The following is a 19,233-nucleotide window of genomic DNA, read 5'->3' as shown; positions in this document are numbered from 1 at the left end:
ATGTGATTTTCTGGTTTGTTTTTTTATATAATCTATCTCTCACTGGTAAAATTAACCTAGCCTAAAAATTCTAGACTGTTCATGTCTTTGACAGTGGGCAAACTTACAAAATCAGCAAGGGATCAAATACTTATTTCCTTCACTGTACATTTCAGTGTCAAATAACTTTACAGTGACCTTACTGTACATCCAATATAAAGGAACTAAAAGAGTAATTCTCAACTCGAAAGCAAAAATGCATTTACTTGAAATATTTAATGTATTAAACACAAGCTAAAACAGTGATATCATTTTCTATATATTACTGTATATTGAGCTGTAATTATATGCACGTAATACTGTTAATTCTGAGAGCTCTTTGCTACCTTTAACCTACTTTCCCCTACTCCGAGAAAGAATGAACTACTTCGGTATGTTAAAGGAACAGTGTCATCACAAATTATTTTTTAATATGTTAAAGATGTTAGTGCTTTATTAAAAACGTTTATATTTATTTGTGTGTTTGTGTTTTACTTTTTCTTATTTTTACACTTTTTCTTCCCTATGGGGGCTGCCATTTTTTGTTCCATTTCTGTATGTGTCGATTAACGACACATACAGACATGGAATACGGCAGCCATAGTCCCATAGGGACTGCGAACGGGTCCCGTCCCATCCACTTCTGTGTACGGCGTCTGTGTGGGAACTGCGCATGCGCCGCTCCCACACATGCCAATTTGAAATTGGCGCCGTCCGGCGCCATTTTCCTGTGGACCGGAAGTCGCGGCCGGACAGTAATATTACTACTTCCGGTCGCGGCTTCCGGACTTGTGCACTTGGACCAGCGGCAGCAGACGGAGCGGACGGGCCGGAGGGAGCCGCGGCGGCAGGAGCAGGTAAGAGATTTCAATGTATGTTCGTGTTTGTGTGTGTTTAATACTGTATGTAAACCTACTACACTGTGTGTTAGCTCAAAAAATGGCGACACACAGTGTAGGAGGTTACACCGTTCAAACCCCTCGTTTATCCCGGCACTAGCCAGGATAAAGGAGGGGGGATGCTGAGAGCTCACTAGAGCGAGGGCTTTTTACCCAATTTTGCAATGCTGCAATTTTGGGAATAGCTCCATCTAGTGACCAGCAATGGGAAATATTATAAATTAGAATTAATTTATAATATTTCCTGACTCGTGAAAAAAACCAAAAAACATTTGAACAATGTTTAATCACCTATACACTAAATGTTTAATTAAAAAAAACAAAACATGTTTTTCTGGCAACACATTCCCTTTAAAGGACCCTATTAGGTCTATTTAACTAATTTAGAAAATTTGTCCAAAGTATAAAAAAGAAAGCAGCTAAAATGGAGCAGAAAGATCTTAGTATTACCAGTCTCCCCCTACTCCTCTCTGTTTTGTGGTCCGAATGCAGGAGAAAGCAGCTAAAATTGAGCAGAGAGCTCTCAGTATTACCACTGTTATGTGCAGAGTGAATGCATGAGGTTGAAAGAGCAGGAAGTCTGTAAGGTGCAGCTTCAGCCAATAGTCACAAAGCAGGAAGTGATATCAGATTAGGGGGTATCATTTTGGCAACTTCTGCTACTGCCCTAAGATACAGTTGTTGGTATTATTACTTGCGGGGCCAGGGACCTATAGTGTACGGATCATTTTGTAAACTTGAATTTGGGGAACCAGAGAGATATAATTAAAAACCCTGTTAAATGAGTAGATCCATTGTACTAATTTTGAAAATTTGCCAAGCGTTTCACATTAAAGAGCATGCAAAAATATATGAAATGATTAGGTATGGTATAATGCAAGTTCCAACACATTTTCAATTTGTAACTTTTTTTATTAGTTAAATAGTTAAATGTAAAATAAACCTTTTAAAATTGAAGTACAAATTTTACTTTAAAAAAAATCACAAATGCATTTGTCAAACATTGACTTATTTGTCAAAATCAGCATTTTTGGTAAGCAGCAATTTTTTTTAACAGGTGATGTATGTACAAAATTAAGACTTCAGGTATAAAAGACAACAAAATTGCACAGTAACATTTACCATGATTTTTCGGAACTTCCGCACTTTCTAGTTGCAGAAAATACCCCAAAAAAGGGTCCAGGCAAAAAAGGTAAAATGTAAATATTATTTATGCAGAGTTAAAGACATAACATGTACCACAAAAATGCAATCTATCAATAACCACACATTTCAATTAAAAATGATCTCGTTTATATATTTTTTTTGAATGAGCTAAAAAGTTTGTCTTATGAACCCAATGAATTATAATTGTTCAAACGGAGGCAGTATGTAATAATGTTTAGAAATTGATCTATCTTCAAAGGAAAGCCAACTGTTAAGTCTCCAGAGTTACGAAACCTTCTAAAAGTTCATTTTGAAAAAATTCTATCCAAGGATGATATAAAAAATAAAATAAAATACAGTTTTCAGCATTCCAAATGAAGGGAACACTTTGGTCCAATGTAAGGACACCTGCTGCTCAAAAGTGTATGTGAACTTCAAGACTGATTGAAGGTTACTTTGTCAAAATTTATTTTATTATTATACTAAATCCTAATTGACCAATTTTTTTTAATTTTTTTTTTTTGCCTCCCCGCAGTTTCTCAGCCATAACTTTTTTTATTTTTATGTCTGCATAGCTATTTTAGGATTTAACTTTTGTGAAAAAAGTTATAGAGTTTTTAAGCTATATTTTAAGGTATAAATATATATAAGCGTTTAATTTATATGAACTTTTTATAATAGGCAAATAATTTTAAAAAGCAATATAGTAATATTCACAGGAATCTGTTAGGGACTATCTAGACTATGCCCTAAGACAAGCAGTATTACAGGACAGCCTGGGGGCCTTACATAGGCCAACGGCTAATTGTGCAAAACAATGAACTCTGGCATCGCAATGCCAGGGTTCCCTATTGGGGCACAATAGAAACACCCTCCCTTTTCTAACTCCGTAATCATCAGTGATTACCATCATGGTACATGTACACCAAAATGTGGGAAATAGTTCTCGTAGAGGGACAACATGTACGTCCAAATGCAGGAAGGGTTTAAGAATAAATGTGATAAAATTTTCGTGTGACTTCTGCTTAAAGCATACCAAAAGCTTAAAATAAAAATCATGTTTGCTGAGTGGGCAGGCTCTTCCTGGTGTGATTTAAAAGGCTGTGCTGTATACTCTGAGCCAAACAGATGTCACCACTTCTACTTCTCCCCATAACAAAGCAATTAGTCACGCACGCACGCACGCACGCACGCACACACACATACACACGCAGGCACACACACTCACTGAGGTAGATTTACTGCAGCTTCATCCCCCTCCTCTCTGCATTCCATTTTGGGTCACCTTGAACAGTCTGCAGGCAGGGATAGGGGGATTAGGGGCTTCTGAAAAGTTAGGAAGGTAGTACTTTTATGTATTCACATGCACTACTGATTTATGCAAAAACAAATGTTATAAAGATTTCAATTGCATGGATCTTCTTCTAGAAATACAGATACAGTGACAATGACAAGGAAAATACATGAAATCATTTGGGTATTAATAATCAATCCTAGCAACAGAAATGCTTATGCTTCTCATTCTTTTATAGGAATGTTTATCATGGCCTTTTTGAAACACACATAAATAATAGAACAAAGCTAATTTCACTAGCAGAAACCTCCGATCAATATGTTTTTGGGATAAATACACTGAAATCCTATTCTTGTATATGACTTAGTGGACTATGACCTCCAGACGTTCAGATCTAGTTGTGATTGCTTCCTCTGCAATACTTACAGCTATATCACTGCCTAAAGGGAATTTAAAATAGTACATTTATTGAAATTATATTTGTTAGTTATAATTTATAATTATTTAATCATAGTTTTGGTGCATGTTTTAAATGCATTTAAATGCACGCAGATGCAAGTTTTGAAAAACACCTGCTTTTTCTTTATGCATCTGTTTAATTGGCGCTGCATTTTAATTCATTGGGTTTTATTATGTGATTGAGAAAACATAGTGATGCTCTGTGTCCTAATGAGGGTCCTTTCACATGTGGCGTTTTGATTCCGTTTTTAATGCAGTTATTTAAGCCAAAATGATAAGCTGATTAAAAAAAAATTAAGAAAGAGATGTAGAATTGATTCCTATATAATTCACCTCAATTTACCACCCACTCCTAATTTTGGCTTCAAAAACTGCATAAAAAAAATTAAAAAAAAGACGCACCTGTGAAAGCCTGGATTCACACATCTCGTATTTGTTGCAGATTTTGTTGCACATTTTGATCCAGATTTTTTTTAGCCAAAGCCAGAAGTGGTTTCAAAAGGAATGGTAAAAATAACAGAGAAGCATATTCTTCCCCTTTTTCTTTGATCCACTTCTGACTTTAACTCAAAACTCTGCATCAAAGTCTGCAAGACAATCTACAACAGATATGCAATGTGTGAATCCAGCCTTATTAAGACACAGAACTTCACCATCTTTTCTCAATTACATAATAAAACCCAATTAATTAAAAAGCAGCATCAAATAAAAATGTTGCTCCAAAAAAAGCATGTATTTTTCCAAAACTAGAATCTGCATGTGTTTAAAAAGCGAACCAAAACTTCACTTGTGAACGTACCCTCAGTCAGCATTCAAGAACAATTTGCTTATAATTAAAATTATCTCATACAAAACTTATGGTTAGTAAATACATTTTGGGAGGTAAAGTTAAGGGCAATCTGGATCAGGATAGGGGGATTTCTTTGGAAAAGTGGTTACTATGTTGTCATAATCATTAATATTTGTTTCTCTTAGATCATCGCCTGGGATTTGCTTATCTATGTGATCTTCAATCTTTGAAGCATTTTTAAATCTCCTCTTACAATCACCAAACAATGTTAAAAACACAGGAAGGAAAACCAGTCCATGTATCATACCGAATGCAATAACAAGGAAAATGATCTTAAAAAAAGTTCTGAAGATGTAACTCTCAGCTGCAGAAAGGGCTATCACTCCCAGGATGGTGGACACAGCACCCTGAACTATAGGATAACCAAGAGAATGTAATGCATCAATTATCCTTTCATTGACTTTGGTTTTGTGGTTGGAGACGAACGCATATGTAATGTGGGCAGAGAAGTCTACAGAGAATCCAATACAGATGACAAGGTTGATCATGGAGATGGAATCTAAGTTAACATCCCAGTAAGCCATGAAACCTGTAACACCCACTATAATAGACGCTATGGTGAATGTCACCCACAAGGAGCACAGAGGATTTGGAATTAGCAGGATTGAAATCACAAACATAACGGCAGCAGCAACTCCGACATTCTGTATAGTGTTATCTATGATGACGGCATATTGGTCGAAATATATAAATGCTGGATGATAGACAAGAACCGGGATCTCACAGCGCTTTGCTGTATCTCGGACTTGGTTTAACATGTCTCTTTCATCCACTGCTGAAGTAACATTTACAGTCTGGATGAAGAAACGAGAAGCTCTTATAGCTCCTGCCTGAATCTCCACATCTTGTTTATAATCTGGAAATAGAGTAAATAATATCGACAAATTACCGATAAAGTTGCTTTTGTCTCTGATGTTCAAGTTCATCTGGTTAGCAATCCCTCTGTACACACTGAGCCAAGACTCTGAGAAAGACTCACTAACATAAGAATTATTTATAAATGACTCCAGACATCGGTCAGTTTTACTTTGGACATCTAAATCCCAATAGGAAACCTCCTCAGTCACCACAACCATAACTCTAGGACCGAACTCTGAAAAATATAAATCATCATCGTCGTAGAAGGAACGAACATAAGAACTATCAGTCGCTAAATTTCGTAAGTCAATTCCTTCCTGAACCTGGAAACAGCCGTATATACTGCTGGCCAGATATCCTCCATACAGAAGTACAACCAGGATCTTGGTCCAGAAGTTTGTGAGGAATGGGCCATACTGCTTACGAAAAAAACCAGTGATGGGATGATCAGTCTCTTTACCAGTGGTTTGGCTGTATCCTCCTCCAACACAACACATGTTGTATGCAGAGGAACGGTCATCATCTTTTTCTTCTTCCACCTTCTTACAAATGAACCAGTGCCTGTTACTCTCCTCTCTTCTACCATTAAGAGCTAAGAAAGCCCCAAAGCAAGTGACGTTATACAGAAAACAGAACAAGATGGCAGTCCCAGTGTATATACAAAATGACTGCACTGACCGGAAAGAGGTCAGAATCCCAATATAGAAAGCTAGAACATCTGTGAGTGTTGTGATTGTTATGGAGACAGCAGCTTCAGCGTATGTCTCAGCCATTCTTTCTTCAACTTTATTCTTCACTTTAGTTTGTTGCCAACTGGAAATCATAATGAACATGTCATCCACCCCAACACCTAGAAGAAATGTAATAAAGTTTACAAAAGTAAAAGTGCTGTAATTAAATGAAGAAAAAAAAAAAAAAAAACACTAACGAATTGACTTTGCAATATTTAAAGATTTTCAAGCAAAAATTTTCACAGATGTAGTTTCGTTCTGTGGAAAAAGTAAGTACTTTATCTTAAAGTTATACTTCCTTAAAGACCTAAAATTAGAATCAGATGCACCAGATCAGGTGCAAATGTTTAAAACATTGATAAAGAAGATCTTTGGAGGAACTTGACTAATTTAAACCTGAGACATGAGTGTAACGTCTATGGCCACGGACCATTGTCCTGACTTATCCTCTGACGGCCGCGGCCATGGACGTGTGAGTTCTCGGCAGCATCTTCCTCCTGGGAGACGCCGGCACTCACTTCCTGGTACGGACACTGACTCCCGCAGGGTGCTCGTGCCCACGCATGCACAGTTGCAGAAAATCTGCAATTAGCCCAGAATGCTGCTGGACTATAAAAGGGGCTCTGCTCTCTTGATCATTGCCTGAGTGTTGTTGTGTTATCTATAGCTTGTCATTGCAAAAGATCTCCTAGTGTTTTCCAGTGGCAAGTGTTACCCGTTCCTGCTGCCTGTACCCTGTATCCCGTGCTACCGTTCCTCTGTGCCTTCAAGAGTTGGAGTCGTGTTGTGTCTTCCGCTGCATCTATTGTGTCACACCCCTCCGGGTGTCTGTCTACTGTCAGAGCCTCATCTTAGCCTGAATCCACCGCTACTGTCTACTTTGCCTCAGGTACTCTTTCTGGACTATAGACATTGTATTGTACCTGTTTGGCCAGTTGCTATCCCGCTACGCGGTTTGGCCCAGTGGGTCCACACCCTGCGACAATGAGTTTTTGGTTTGTTTTACTAATTGTTGATGAAATGTGTGGTATCATCATGTCTAGATCCAAAAAGCTTTCTGAAGGCTTCATTAAGAAGGTTATAGAAGCCTGCTTAAGGTTAAAGTAAGACCACGTGTCAGAAGATTAAAGCTCAGCCGAAAGTGGACATTGCCACATGACAATACCTGAAACATACTAGTAAATCCACCAAAGGATGGCTAACAAAAAAAGAAATGGCAGGTACTTGTAGGACCAACCAAGTCTGGATCTAAATCCCATCAAGATGCTGAGGGGGGAATATTAAACGCACTGTGCAGGCAAGGATCTCCTCAAGCATCGCACAGCTAAAACAATTCTCCCTGTTATCATCAGAGACTGAAAAACCATTATAAGAAACATCTGCTGGAGGTTGTTTCTGCCAAAAAAAAGGCAGCTCCAGGTATTAGAACCAATGGAAATGAAATGGCAGAACTAGAAAGATTTTTTCTCTGATATATTTCTTGTTTTTTCATTGTTTATTTTACATTTGTCTTTGTATACTGTTTGAATGAAGTTTCAAATACTATAAAAAAATATTAATTTTCCTATCACTGTAGTTAGTCTTGACATTAATATTGCTGACAATAATTATTCTTGATTAAATAATACGAGTAATATTAAGTAAAAAATAGTTTAATTCCATTTTTTATTTTAATTTTATTTTCAAGCTTTATTCATTCAGAATTTCATCCTCATAATGCCTCAGAATTGGTCATGGATTCTAGTCACCCTTGTAGGTGCTTGCTCCTGTGATCATCGCTTCTCATGTTCCCCCAAAAACAAAAGTGGAAGAAAAGTGACACCTGCTCCTCTGGGCATACCATATTTTTGCCTAAGAGTAGAAAGTATCCACTCTTCAATCCTATTCAGGCATAGGCTTTACAAACTAAACCAAATGTCTTTACTACACGAGCCTAACTACTATAATACTGCCCCTTATTGACAAGACTCTGCTTCTGAATGATAGAATATTCATATTGTACTTGAATTACAAATATCATTATGTCCCTGTTTCTTGCTGCTTCTTCACATAGATATTTAGAAACTTACCGAGAATGAGGAACGGAGCATTTCCAACAGTAATGACAAAGGGCACTCCACATAGTAACAACAGTCCAAAACTAGAGAGAACAGCCAATCCAGAAGAAATGACTCCAAACCCAGCAACCCAGACTTTGTTTCTCACACAATCAAATCTGTAAGTAAATTAATTCAGAAATTTAGACACTTATAAGGTGAAGTATGAAATGGTATGAATTTCTATTATTTATTTATTTTACATAAATAATAAATTACAAAAGTATTGCAGTGTATTATAAAAGTGATCGGATGATCGCATCTTAAAGTCCCCTAGTGGGACTAGTAAAAATGTAAAAAAAAAGTTTAATAAAGTTAATAAAAAAAAAGTAAAAATTAAAAAAAAAAAGCTACTTTTTCCCTTAATAAATTGCTTTACTATTAAAAAAAATAAAATAAAGCAAAAACGTTACACATATTTGGTATCGCCGTAATAACACCGACTATAAAGCTATTACATTATTTAACCCACACGGTGAACGCCATAAAAACTAAAATAAAAAACGATGGAATAATTGCTGCTTTCTGTGAATCCTGACGTAAACATTTTTTGATAAAAACTGATCAAAAAGTCGCATCTACTCCAAAATGGTACCAATAAAAATTACAAGTCTTCCTGCAAAAAAAAAAACCCTCAAACAACTCCATCAGCAGAACAATAATAAAGTTATGGCTCTTTAAATATGGAGACACAGAAAACAAATAATTTTGAAAAAAATGTGTTTTTACTGTGTAAAATTAGTAAAACATACAAAATCTATACAAATTTGGTATCGTTGCAATCGTAATACAGTTATTAATCGCTGAATAAAGTTATTGTGTTTTTTGTACCACACGGTAAACGGCGTAGATTTAGGATGCAAAAAAGAGTGGCGAAATTTCAGGTTTTTTTCTATTCCCCCACAAAAAAGTTAATAAAAGTTAATCAATAAATAATATGTACCCCAAAATGGTGCTGTTAAAAATACAACTTGTCCTGCAAAAAACAATACAGCTATGTCAATGCAAAATAAAGTTATCGCTCTTGGAATGCGACGATGGAAAAGCGTAAAAAAATACCTTGGTCATTAAGATTTAAAAAAGGGTGGTCATTAAGGGGTTAAAGAAGAAGGCTTCCTGCAGCCACCACTAGGGGAAGCTTAGGAGCTAACTGCATACTGTTTATACATTGACAACAATAATAACACAGTATTCAGTAAGCTCCCTCTAGTGGTGGCTACAGATAGCCAGAATGCCATCTTTTACCTTTGTCTCTGTCTGTCTATGCAAGAAGTTTGGAGCTGTGTTCAGTAAAACAGAGCTTTTTTAATTAGTCCCCCAAGGGGACTTGAATCAGCAATTTGTGAATCGCTTGCACAGTATACTGAAATACTAATGTATTGAAGTATATCGTGATTTTTACACACTCCTATTTAGACCTGCCTCTGGCAGAGCGTAACAGGAGCACAATGATGGCAGAACTGGGGAACTTCATTAGGCCTCTGGGCTGCCATGACAATCATAGGTATTCTGCGCTCCAAAGGGCTAAAAGAGCGGGATGACGCTCAAGCAGGATCCTGTTTGTTGTATGGAAGTGTTGGCTGTTTTATACAGCTAACACACCCAACTTATGAAGCAGGCTCAGCCGCACTGTACTTCCCCCCGGCCTCCGCCGTATATATACAGAAGATGTCAGGAAAAGATTGATAGCATGAAAAATAAAAAGGTTATACCCGTTTAACCAGCACTAGTAGAAAATGCTATATCAAAAATGACCTGGTCATAAAGTCCCAAAATGTACGTGGTATTAAACCCTTCCCTCCGCAGCCATTTTTCGGATTTTCACTTTTGTTTTTTCCTCCCCACCTTCCAAAAGCCATAACTTTTTTATTTTTCCATCAATATTGCTGTGTGAGGGCTTGTTTTTTGTGGGACGAGTTGTAGATTTTCACAGCACCACTTTGCACCAAAACTGATTGTGGGACGAGCTGTCATTTATATTGGTAAATGGGAAAAGGGCTTTTTTTTTGGCTTTTAATTTTTTTAATTTTTGTATTTGTTTTAAAAACTTTATATTACTGTTTTTTACTCTTTTTTTACTTGTCCCCTTAGGGGACTTTAACCAGCGGTCGTTAGATTGCTTGCACTATATACGGAAATACTAATGTATTGGAGTATATCGTGATTCTGACAGTCTTCTATGAAGCCCTGCCTCCGGCAGGGCTTCATAGGAGTACAAAGATGGCAGACCTGGGGGACTTCATCAGGCCCCCAGGATGTCATGTCAACCAAGGGCATCCCCCGATCTCGCCGCGGGGGGCCATTGGGATCTTACAGGGGGTCACCCCCCTGTTTTTAGTGACTTAAATGCAACGATCACTATTGACCGCGGCATTTAATGGGTTAAACAAGCGGGATCGCACTTGAACGGGATCCCGCTCGTTAACCCGGCAGTGTCGGAAGCCCGTGAGCCCGCTCCATATTCCCCCACCTGGCGTGCGCCGCATATATACGGCAAATGTCAGGAAGGGGTTAAGGGATTAAGAAATTAATCAGCACAGAATTTTAGACCTTTTTACATTAAAAACAAAAATAAAATTTTCAATGATGGACATTCATTTTAGGCTTGTCTAATATATACACAAATCTGTTAAGTTAAATTTACATTTTCACGTTTATTTATAATATCAAATATGCTGATTTTGAAAAAAAAACACAAAATAAGAAAAAAGGAGAAAAATATTTTTTGGGGACAGTTATAGTAGAAAATAATGTTTTTTTATTAAGCACATGATGTACTATGTATTTTATAAGACAAATTATCTTACCTTATGCAAGACACGATAGAAAAAAATATGGTGACAAAATAAGTGATAGAAAACAAAGGAATTACAGTTTTCGTTGTGGCGTCAAATTCTTGCTGTCGTGATACTGATGTAAAGTAGGATACCTGGTATAAAAAGAGGACCATATATTATTCCATGTTTTAGCGTGGGGAAAACACCATTAATAAATGACAACTCTTAGGCTATCTATGGAGTGTGACACTGATGTCTACCATCTCTTTATACTACTATGCGAGTTTCATGAAGGAACACAAAAAGGCTTTTTTTTTATAGATTCTATAGATTTTGTTCCAATATTTCTACAGAAAAATGTAGAGAAACATTTCTATTAATATCCCTGTTTATATAAATAAGATTTATTTTATTTAGGGTAAATTTGCAACACTTTTTTTACCCAGTAAAAAATGGAATACTGATGGAGATCTGTTAGGATTTGTTGTGTTTATTTCGGAATGACATAAATGTGAATAAAGCCAAAAGTACACCAACAAACCCAAACCAGAAAAAGTAGAGTGGTAAATTCAGAAATAACCCTAGTGAAATGCAGGATAATCCAGGATAACCCTATATTTATTATAAGTAAGCTCCCATTTTGTATGTATTTTATCACAATTGTTTGTGCTGCATTTTTCTTGCAATGGACAGATAATTTATAAATGTGAATGGGATTTTTATAAATCTTTTTGCAGATGGAAAACACACAAAATGGAAGAATTTTTCCTCCTAATTCATGGCATGCCCTATCTATCACATTTTTGTCAAATGAGTCTTCAATGGGGGAAAAATATCACAGAATTTTTATAAGAGACTTGGATTTTAATTATATATCTTTCCTAGTACTGCTTCTTTAAGAAAATGTGTGGCCTACAATCATGGCTTACATGCAACATATGTAATTGTCATACCACAAAAAAAAAAAAGAGTAAAAAAAACCTACATTGTGATTAGAAACACATATGGATGGAAATAATGGCACACAAATAAAATTAAATTATAATATAGTTAACAGGTTTTGATATATGTTCTGCCCACTGGTTATAGGGGCTCATGCACGTAGCCGTATTATGGTTCCGTGTTTTATGGATTTATTATACGGCACCTATAGAAATCTACGGGTCTAGACTGTACCTCTGTCTGCCACTAATTTCATACAAAATGTTTTTCAAAAAATAAAACTATTATGGCAGGGGAGAATGCGGTGCCTCACGGAGACACTAAACAGCAGCACTACTAAATCCACATAATTATGATACAGTTAATAATACCAATACTTGATCACCATGAAATTGTTATTTGACAGAAAATTTATGTTTTTTATGTTATTGGATATTAAATAGATTTTCATATTTATAAATGTGTTACAATTTATTGCAAAAAATAATCTTACCTTTATTTCATTGAGTTGGTATTCATTGGTATTCTTTGAGAGGAATTTGATAAACTGACTGATCCATTGCAGGCTGTTTTCTTTGTCCTGTTCATTTTCTTCTCTGAGGTAATATTGTAACTTGATTGCTTTGGCTTTTTGCACAATATTACCTGGATTCAGTGTCACCCCACCCAGGTAGGTTCCCAGGAAAGTTCTACCTTGAAACATGGGGTAACCTATTTGTATTGTCTCTATCAGACTCACATTGCTTTGTACTGCAGATAGGAGCGGATTGGCTGAAATACATTTTTGTCCCTGGACTTCTGCACATAGTTTCTGAAATGTGAGAGTTGTGTTAGTTGCAGCATCCATTACTGTGAAGTTCTGCACCATCTCATCCAGCTTCATGAGCTCTTTGAATGTGTTAACATTAATAACATTATCAGTCGTGCTTACAGCTATGAGAGAGACAAAAGACCCTTCTGTATACAAGCGCTGTGCAGAAAAATGTCCGGAATCATTGGTGGGAAAATGTGTCCTTAGAAAGTCTCGTTCAGTTTTAGCTGGACCTCCAATCGGTGTGAATTGATCTTCTATGTTATTTGCTTGTCTCTGAGGTAAAAAGTAAAAGCCAGCACCCAACCCAGCAGATAAAACAAAGGGAATTAGTAGGAACCACCAGGGGTACCTACCCACCAGCTTACCAAGCCGACCGAAGGCAATCGAGAGAGGTTTCTGTAAGCAGTCCGTGTGACATCTGGCCATTGTCAGTCCTCTGTTATTTACCAAGAATGAAAAAATAATGTACTGTTAATATCACATATATAGTCAACTTATAACAACAAGTAAACTGTAGATAAGTCAATGGCAACAGGTATTTGATGGATGAATGGTATTTTTTATCTATATGAGCCAAGTAAGAAGGAAGTTTTCCATATCTGGATGATATGGTAACTAATGAACAACTGACCTTTGCCCAGTGATCTACGTTCTTCAGAAGATGACGGTTTAATTTCTGGTCACTGCGAATAGAAATAAAATAGAAGTGAGTTCACAGGGAGAGAATTGTTTAGGCCACCTGCCAAATCAAATAGATGGCTTTATGAGAACAATGTTAGCAACTAGTTATTGTTTATAGAGAAGGAAGTGTGAAGAATGAAGCCTTTCATTGAGTTACAGTAAGAAGAGATTATAAAAACTGTGAGGAATTGAATTTCAAATGACTGTATATTAGAAAATGTCATATCTTTTTATTATTCAGTAAGAAAACTTTTTTTTTTTTGCTGAATCCAAAATAACCCTTAAAGAGGATCTGTCACTAGTTTATTAATTCCCTATCTCCTAGCTAATCTAATAGACGCTATGATGCTGATACCTATAGTGTACATTTTTTTTCAAAAATATTTATTATTTGCAAACTTATGTGCATTTTTCTAAATATGCTAATTTGGCTATACTTGCCAAATAGGCTGTGACACTTTCTTTTCACTCTGAGCAGTGTAATGTTTTCTGTATGACGCCGTCCAATCAGCTTCATACAGCTTCTCCCCCTTTCCTGACCAGCAACACAGTGTGATCCTATAGTATACAGTTTCCATTCCCGAGTGTGTTTTCAACTGGTGATATCTCCGGTTGTTTCACAGCTTGATCTGATTAGAATCTCATTTTCATATGCCACCAGAACCACTGATCTAGGTGGTCCAGAGCCAGAGATATGGCTATTTGAAGAGATCCCCTTCCCTCCAGCCTCAGTCCCTCACACTGTGTGAAGCAGCTTCATGCTGATAGGACAGCGTCAGAGACTGTGAGGTAGCTCCACCTCGGGAGAATCGCTGGTGTTGACACCCACTTTAGAAAAAAAGCTCATAACTTTTAAAATAATAAACTTTTTTGGACACAATTTTTACTAGCATTATCAGTGTGACAGCGCCTATTAGATTAGCTAGGAGATTGGGCATTACTAAACTAGTGACAGATAGTCTTTTAAGCAAAGGCATTACATATTTGTTCACGTCATTGAACTACACTCATTTACTTATATCTTATTGTTCCAATGAATCAAAAAGGAAAAATGAACTAACTTTGCAAATAATCTTGATTTATAATCTCCTACCTTGAACTGTTGTTATATATCTGATATTGCTTGTAATGCGGGGCTTGGGACCCCTGATGTTGATTACACTTTTTGGTGTATCGCTTGTTCTTCGTGAAATTCTTTAATGAAAACTATTGGAATATAATCTCCTATCTATTTGTCTCTACAGCTCCTATGCAGGATTATGAGTCTTCGTGTTAATACACTCACTACAAACACACTTAAAATGACATGATGTTAAAATGTGGACATTCACTTTAAGGATGTTTTAGTTCAGCAATTCCATATTTTCTGGAATGTTATAGAATGTTCCTATTAACTTAACATGCTGTAGGTAAATGTACTGTAGTTGCCATGACCCAGATGCCCCCTATTATTGCATATTGGTCAAACACTCTGCTACCAAAACACTCACAATAACCCTGAAAAACAGACTCCATTAGTAACTCCATAACAAATGGTTTCTGATATTAAGGTATCTGAGCTCAGTACTGGACAGACCATTGTATCTCATCTTCTTAGACTCTCTTGTAACAGGATCAGTGCCACAGGATTGGAGGATGGCTGATGTTGAACCAATATTTAAGAAGGGTAAGAAGGTGGAAACTAGTAACTACCGTCCAGTAAGTTTAACATCTCTGGTATGTAAAATATTTTAGGGTATTCTAAGAGATTAACTGCAAAAGTATATAGCGGAGGATAGTCTAATAACTGATAACCAGCATGAATTCATGAAAAACAGGTTGTGCCTAAACAACATGCTCGATTTCTATGAGGAGGTAAGTGCAAATCTGGATGTTGGTCATGCGGCAGATGTGATATATTTGGATTTTTCAAAAACATTTGATACTGTTCCACACTACAGTCTTGTTCTAAAGCTGCAGACCCAGGGACTGGGGGAACATCTATGCAAGTGGGAAAATAATTTGTCAAGGGACAAAAAACAAATAGTCATTATAAATGGTACTTATTAAAAATGGGCTGAAGTCAGCAGTGGGGTACCACAAATATCTGTGTTAGGCCCAATTCTTTATTAATGACCTTGTGGATGGGATTGATAGCAAGGTGTCAGTTTTTGCTGATGATACAAAAGTTTGTAGGATACTCAGCTTGACTATAAAATATTACAGAAAGACCTAGATAAGCTGGCAGCATGTGCAAAAACATCAGAAGAAATTTAATGTTGATAAATGGAAAGTAAGGCACCTAGGGTGCAATAATAGTATTAATGCATATACATTAAATGGAATAAAACTGGGGATAATGGAACAAGAGAACGACCTGGGTATTCTGGTTACAAATAAGCTAAGCAGCACTCAATGTCAAGAAGAAGATGCAAAAGCAAATAGGATTTTAGGGTGTATAAAAAAAGATAAAAACCAGTGATTCAAAAGTAATATTACCCCTCTATAAATCCCTTGTAACGCCACATCTTGAATATGGAATTCAGTTTTGGCCTCCACATTGTAAAAAAAGGATATATGAGAACTGGAGAGCGTCAAATGTGGGCGACTAAATTATTAAATGGGATAGGAGGTGTCGCTTACAAAGAAAGGCTAGAAAGATTTGACTTGTTTAGCTTGGAAAAAGACGTCTTAGAGGTGTAAGTATATGTGTCGTCAATACAGGGAATTAGCACATAATCTGTTCTTTCCAAAGACACTGCAAAGGACCAGGGGACATTCATTGCGTGCAGAAGAAAGAAGTTTCAGACATCAATATAGGAAAGGGTTGTTTACAGTTAGAGCAGTCAAACTATGGAATGTCCTACCCCAAGAGGTAGTAATGGCAGATACTGTGTCAGCATTTAAAAAAGACTAGATGATTATTTACTGATGAATGGCATTGAGGGTTATAATATTCAAGCAATGAATGACGGGTAATTTATTGAGAAAGGTTGAACTTGATTGACCTGTCTTTTTTCAACCTATGTAACTTTGTAACTATGATTGAACAATGTAAAAGTATAAAAAAGTTTTGTTTGTCTGTTACCTGACACTTTTACTTTTGCTATTTCCTCATATGTGCATTCTGTATAATCAAATTATTTGGAACACATATTTTACAGTTGTTTGAGGTTATTTATGCCGTTAATCCCATTTCTATTAACAACAATGAAATGCTAACACAATGTCATATTTGATATGAATGCTATATTAATATGACTAGCTTCCTCATAATTTACACATGTAAATTTAGCTTGGGGTGTCTATGCTTTCACAAGAGTTCCTCTGTTTTCACAAGCATTGATGCGTATCAGCCTGTATATTTACTATTTACTTTCCTACTTTACTTTTTCATTTAGCAGAATATACTTAGTGAAGGACGGGGTGTTAGAGACTCATAAATTTTTAACCTCTTAGAAGGAAGGTGTTATGATTTTTATTTTATTATTATTATATTGCTTTTAATATAATAACAATTTAATTGTGTTCTCATTTTTTACTTTTGAATGTATTTTTACTTTTACTTCTCTATGGGGGCAGCCTTTTTTTTTTCACCTCTGTATGTGTCGATTAATGACACATACAGAGATGGAATACAACCCCATAGAGAATGCGAACAGGAGCCGTTCCATTTTCAGAAGCGTACGCCGTATGCCGTCGTAGAGCGAAATCCGGCACCATTTTCATGTGAACCGGAAGCCGCTGCCGGACAGTAAGATGACGACTTCCGGCCACGGCTTCCGGCCATATGTTCAACGAAGCGAAGGCGCAAGGAATAGGAGCGTAGACCAGCGGAGGCGGCGGCAGGAGCAGGTAATTTATGTTCGTGTATGTGATGTGTGTATTATGTTCGTGTATGTTCGTGTATGTTCGTGTATGTTCGAGCCCTGTATCTAATCCTCCTACACTGTGCAGTCGCTCAGAAAATGGCGGCACACAGTGTAGGAGGTTTGAAGATTCAAACCCCTCCTTCTCCTGGCACTAGCCAGAAGAAGGGAGGGGGGATTGTGTGAGGACACTAGAGGAGAGTGTGTCCACCCCAAATTTGCAGCATAAATCAATGAGGTTGCTTTACCACAGTGACCATGCTGCAATTTTGGGAACTGCTTCCTCTAGTGGCTAGCACATGGAAAAGTTATAGATTAGAATCTAATTTATAAAATTAAAACAATGTGTAATCACTTAACTACTAATTGTTTAACTGAAAAAATATATATATTTCTAGCGACATATTCCCTTTTAAGGACACGGACAATTTTGGCCTTGAGGACCAAACAATTTTTTTAGGGCATGACCACACGTGGCGGATTTCCTCCGCAACTGTCCGCATCAATGCCGCACAGAATCTGCGTTGCAGATTCTGCTGCGGATCTGCACAAAATGTGCAGTAAATTGATGCGGACTAGCTGCTGCGGACTGCGGGAAAAGTGCTTCCCTTCTCCCTATCAGTGCAGGATATCAGTGCAGGATAGAGAGAAGGGACAGCACTTTCCCTAGTGAAAGTAAACGAATTTCATACTTACCGGCCGTTGTCTTGGTGACGCGTCCCTCTTTCGGCATCCAGCCCGACCTCCCTGGATGACGCGCCAGTCCATGTGACCGCTGCAGCCTGTGCTTGGCCTGTGATTGGCTGCAGCCGTCACTTAGACTGAAACGTCATCCTGGGAGGCCGGACTGGAGACAGAAGCAGGGAGTTCTCGGTAAGTATGAACTTATATTTTTTTACAGGTTGCTGTATATTGTGATCGGTAGTCACTGTCCAGGGGGCAGAAACAGTTACTGCCGATCGCTTAACTCTTTCAGCACCCTGGACAGTGACTATTTACAGACGTCTCCTAGCAACGCTCCCGTCATTACGGGAGCCCCATTGACTTCCTCAGTCTGGCTGTAGACCTAGAAATACATAGGTCCAGCCAGAATGAAGAAATGTCATGGCAAAAAAGCAAGACGCATCCGCAGCACACATAACATGTGCATGACAGCTGCGGACTTCATTGCGGAACTTAGAATCTCCATTGAAGTCAATGGAGAAATTCCGCCATGAGTCCGCCACTGCTCCGCAACAGACAGAGCATGCTGCGGACACCAAATTCCGCTCCGCAGCCTATGCTCCGCAGCGGAATGTTACGCATCGTCTAAACGAACACTTCTAAATAGAAGTGGAAGTCAATGCAGAAACGGCTCCGCTGCGGATTAACGCTGCGGAGTGTCCGCAGCGGAATTTAAGTGAAATTCCGCCACGTGTGAACCCAGCCTAATATTGCATAACGTTTTCATTTCTTGTCCGACGTAGCTCTGTGAGACTTTGTTTTTTGCGGGACGAGTTGTACTTTATGTAGGTACCATTTTTTGGTACATTTACATTATCGTTTAATTTATATATATTTATACATTTTTATTTTGGCAAAAATGTAGAAAAAAAAGCTGGTGTTTTCTTTTTCTTTTTTTTTTTTACACCATACACCGATCATTATAAATAATGTTATAAATTTATTGTACAGGTTGTTACGGACATGGCGATACCAAGTATACGTGTATTATTTCATGTTTTGGGATTTAGAGTTTTAAAAGTTTATTTATTGTAAAAAAATGTGTATTTCTGTGTATTATTCTTCGAAATTTTTTTTATTTAACATTACTTTTTTTT

General features: G+C 37.2%; 1 protein-coding gene across 1 annotated transcript; it reads right to left on the bottom strand.

Annotated features, from left to right (window-relative positions):
• Positions 1–4,704: 4,704 nt before the first annotated feature.
• LOC142653011 (patched domain-containing protein 3-like) lies at positions 4,705–13,310 on the bottom strand. Its single transcript, XM_075828718.1, has 4 exons — positions 12,564–13,310; positions 11,159–11,280; positions 8,325–8,470; positions 4,705–6,374 (listed from the first exon to the last, which is right to left on the bottom strand). The coding sequence occupies exons 1-4, from the start codon at positions 13,308–13,310 to the stop codon at positions 4,705–4,707; spliced, it is 2,685 nt and encodes an 894-aa protein (XP_075684833.1).
• Between the last annotated feature and the right edge of the window lie 5,923 nt (positions 13,311–19,233).

This window comes from Rhinoderma darwinii, chromosome 5, assembly GCF_050947455.1.
Source record: "Rhinoderma darwinii isolate aRhiDar2 chromosome 5, aRhiDar2.hap1, whole genome shotgun sequence".
In the NCBI taxonomy this organism is placed as follows: domain Eukaryota; kingdom Metazoa; phylum Chordata; class Amphibia; order Anura; family Rhinodermatidae; genus Rhinoderma; species Rhinoderma darwinii.
Note: the sequence above shows the minus strand (reverse complement) of the source record. Positions and strands in the feature narration are given on the sequence as shown.

Bases quoted from the DNA above. Each gene is read 5' to 3' on its own strand.
- LOC142653011 (XM_075828718.1), bottom strand. From the start codon at position 13,310: ATGGCCAGATGTCACACGGACTGCTTACAGAAACCTCTCTCGATTGCC. The intron at 11,281-12,563 runs GTAAGATTATTT...TTTTTATACCAG, and splicing joins ACCAACTCAATGAAATAAAG to GTATCCTACTTTACATCAGT. The intron at 6,375-8,324 runs GTAAGTTTCTAA...CATTTCTTCTAG, and splicing joins TGCTCCGTTCCTCATTCTCG to GTGTTGGGGTGGATGACATG.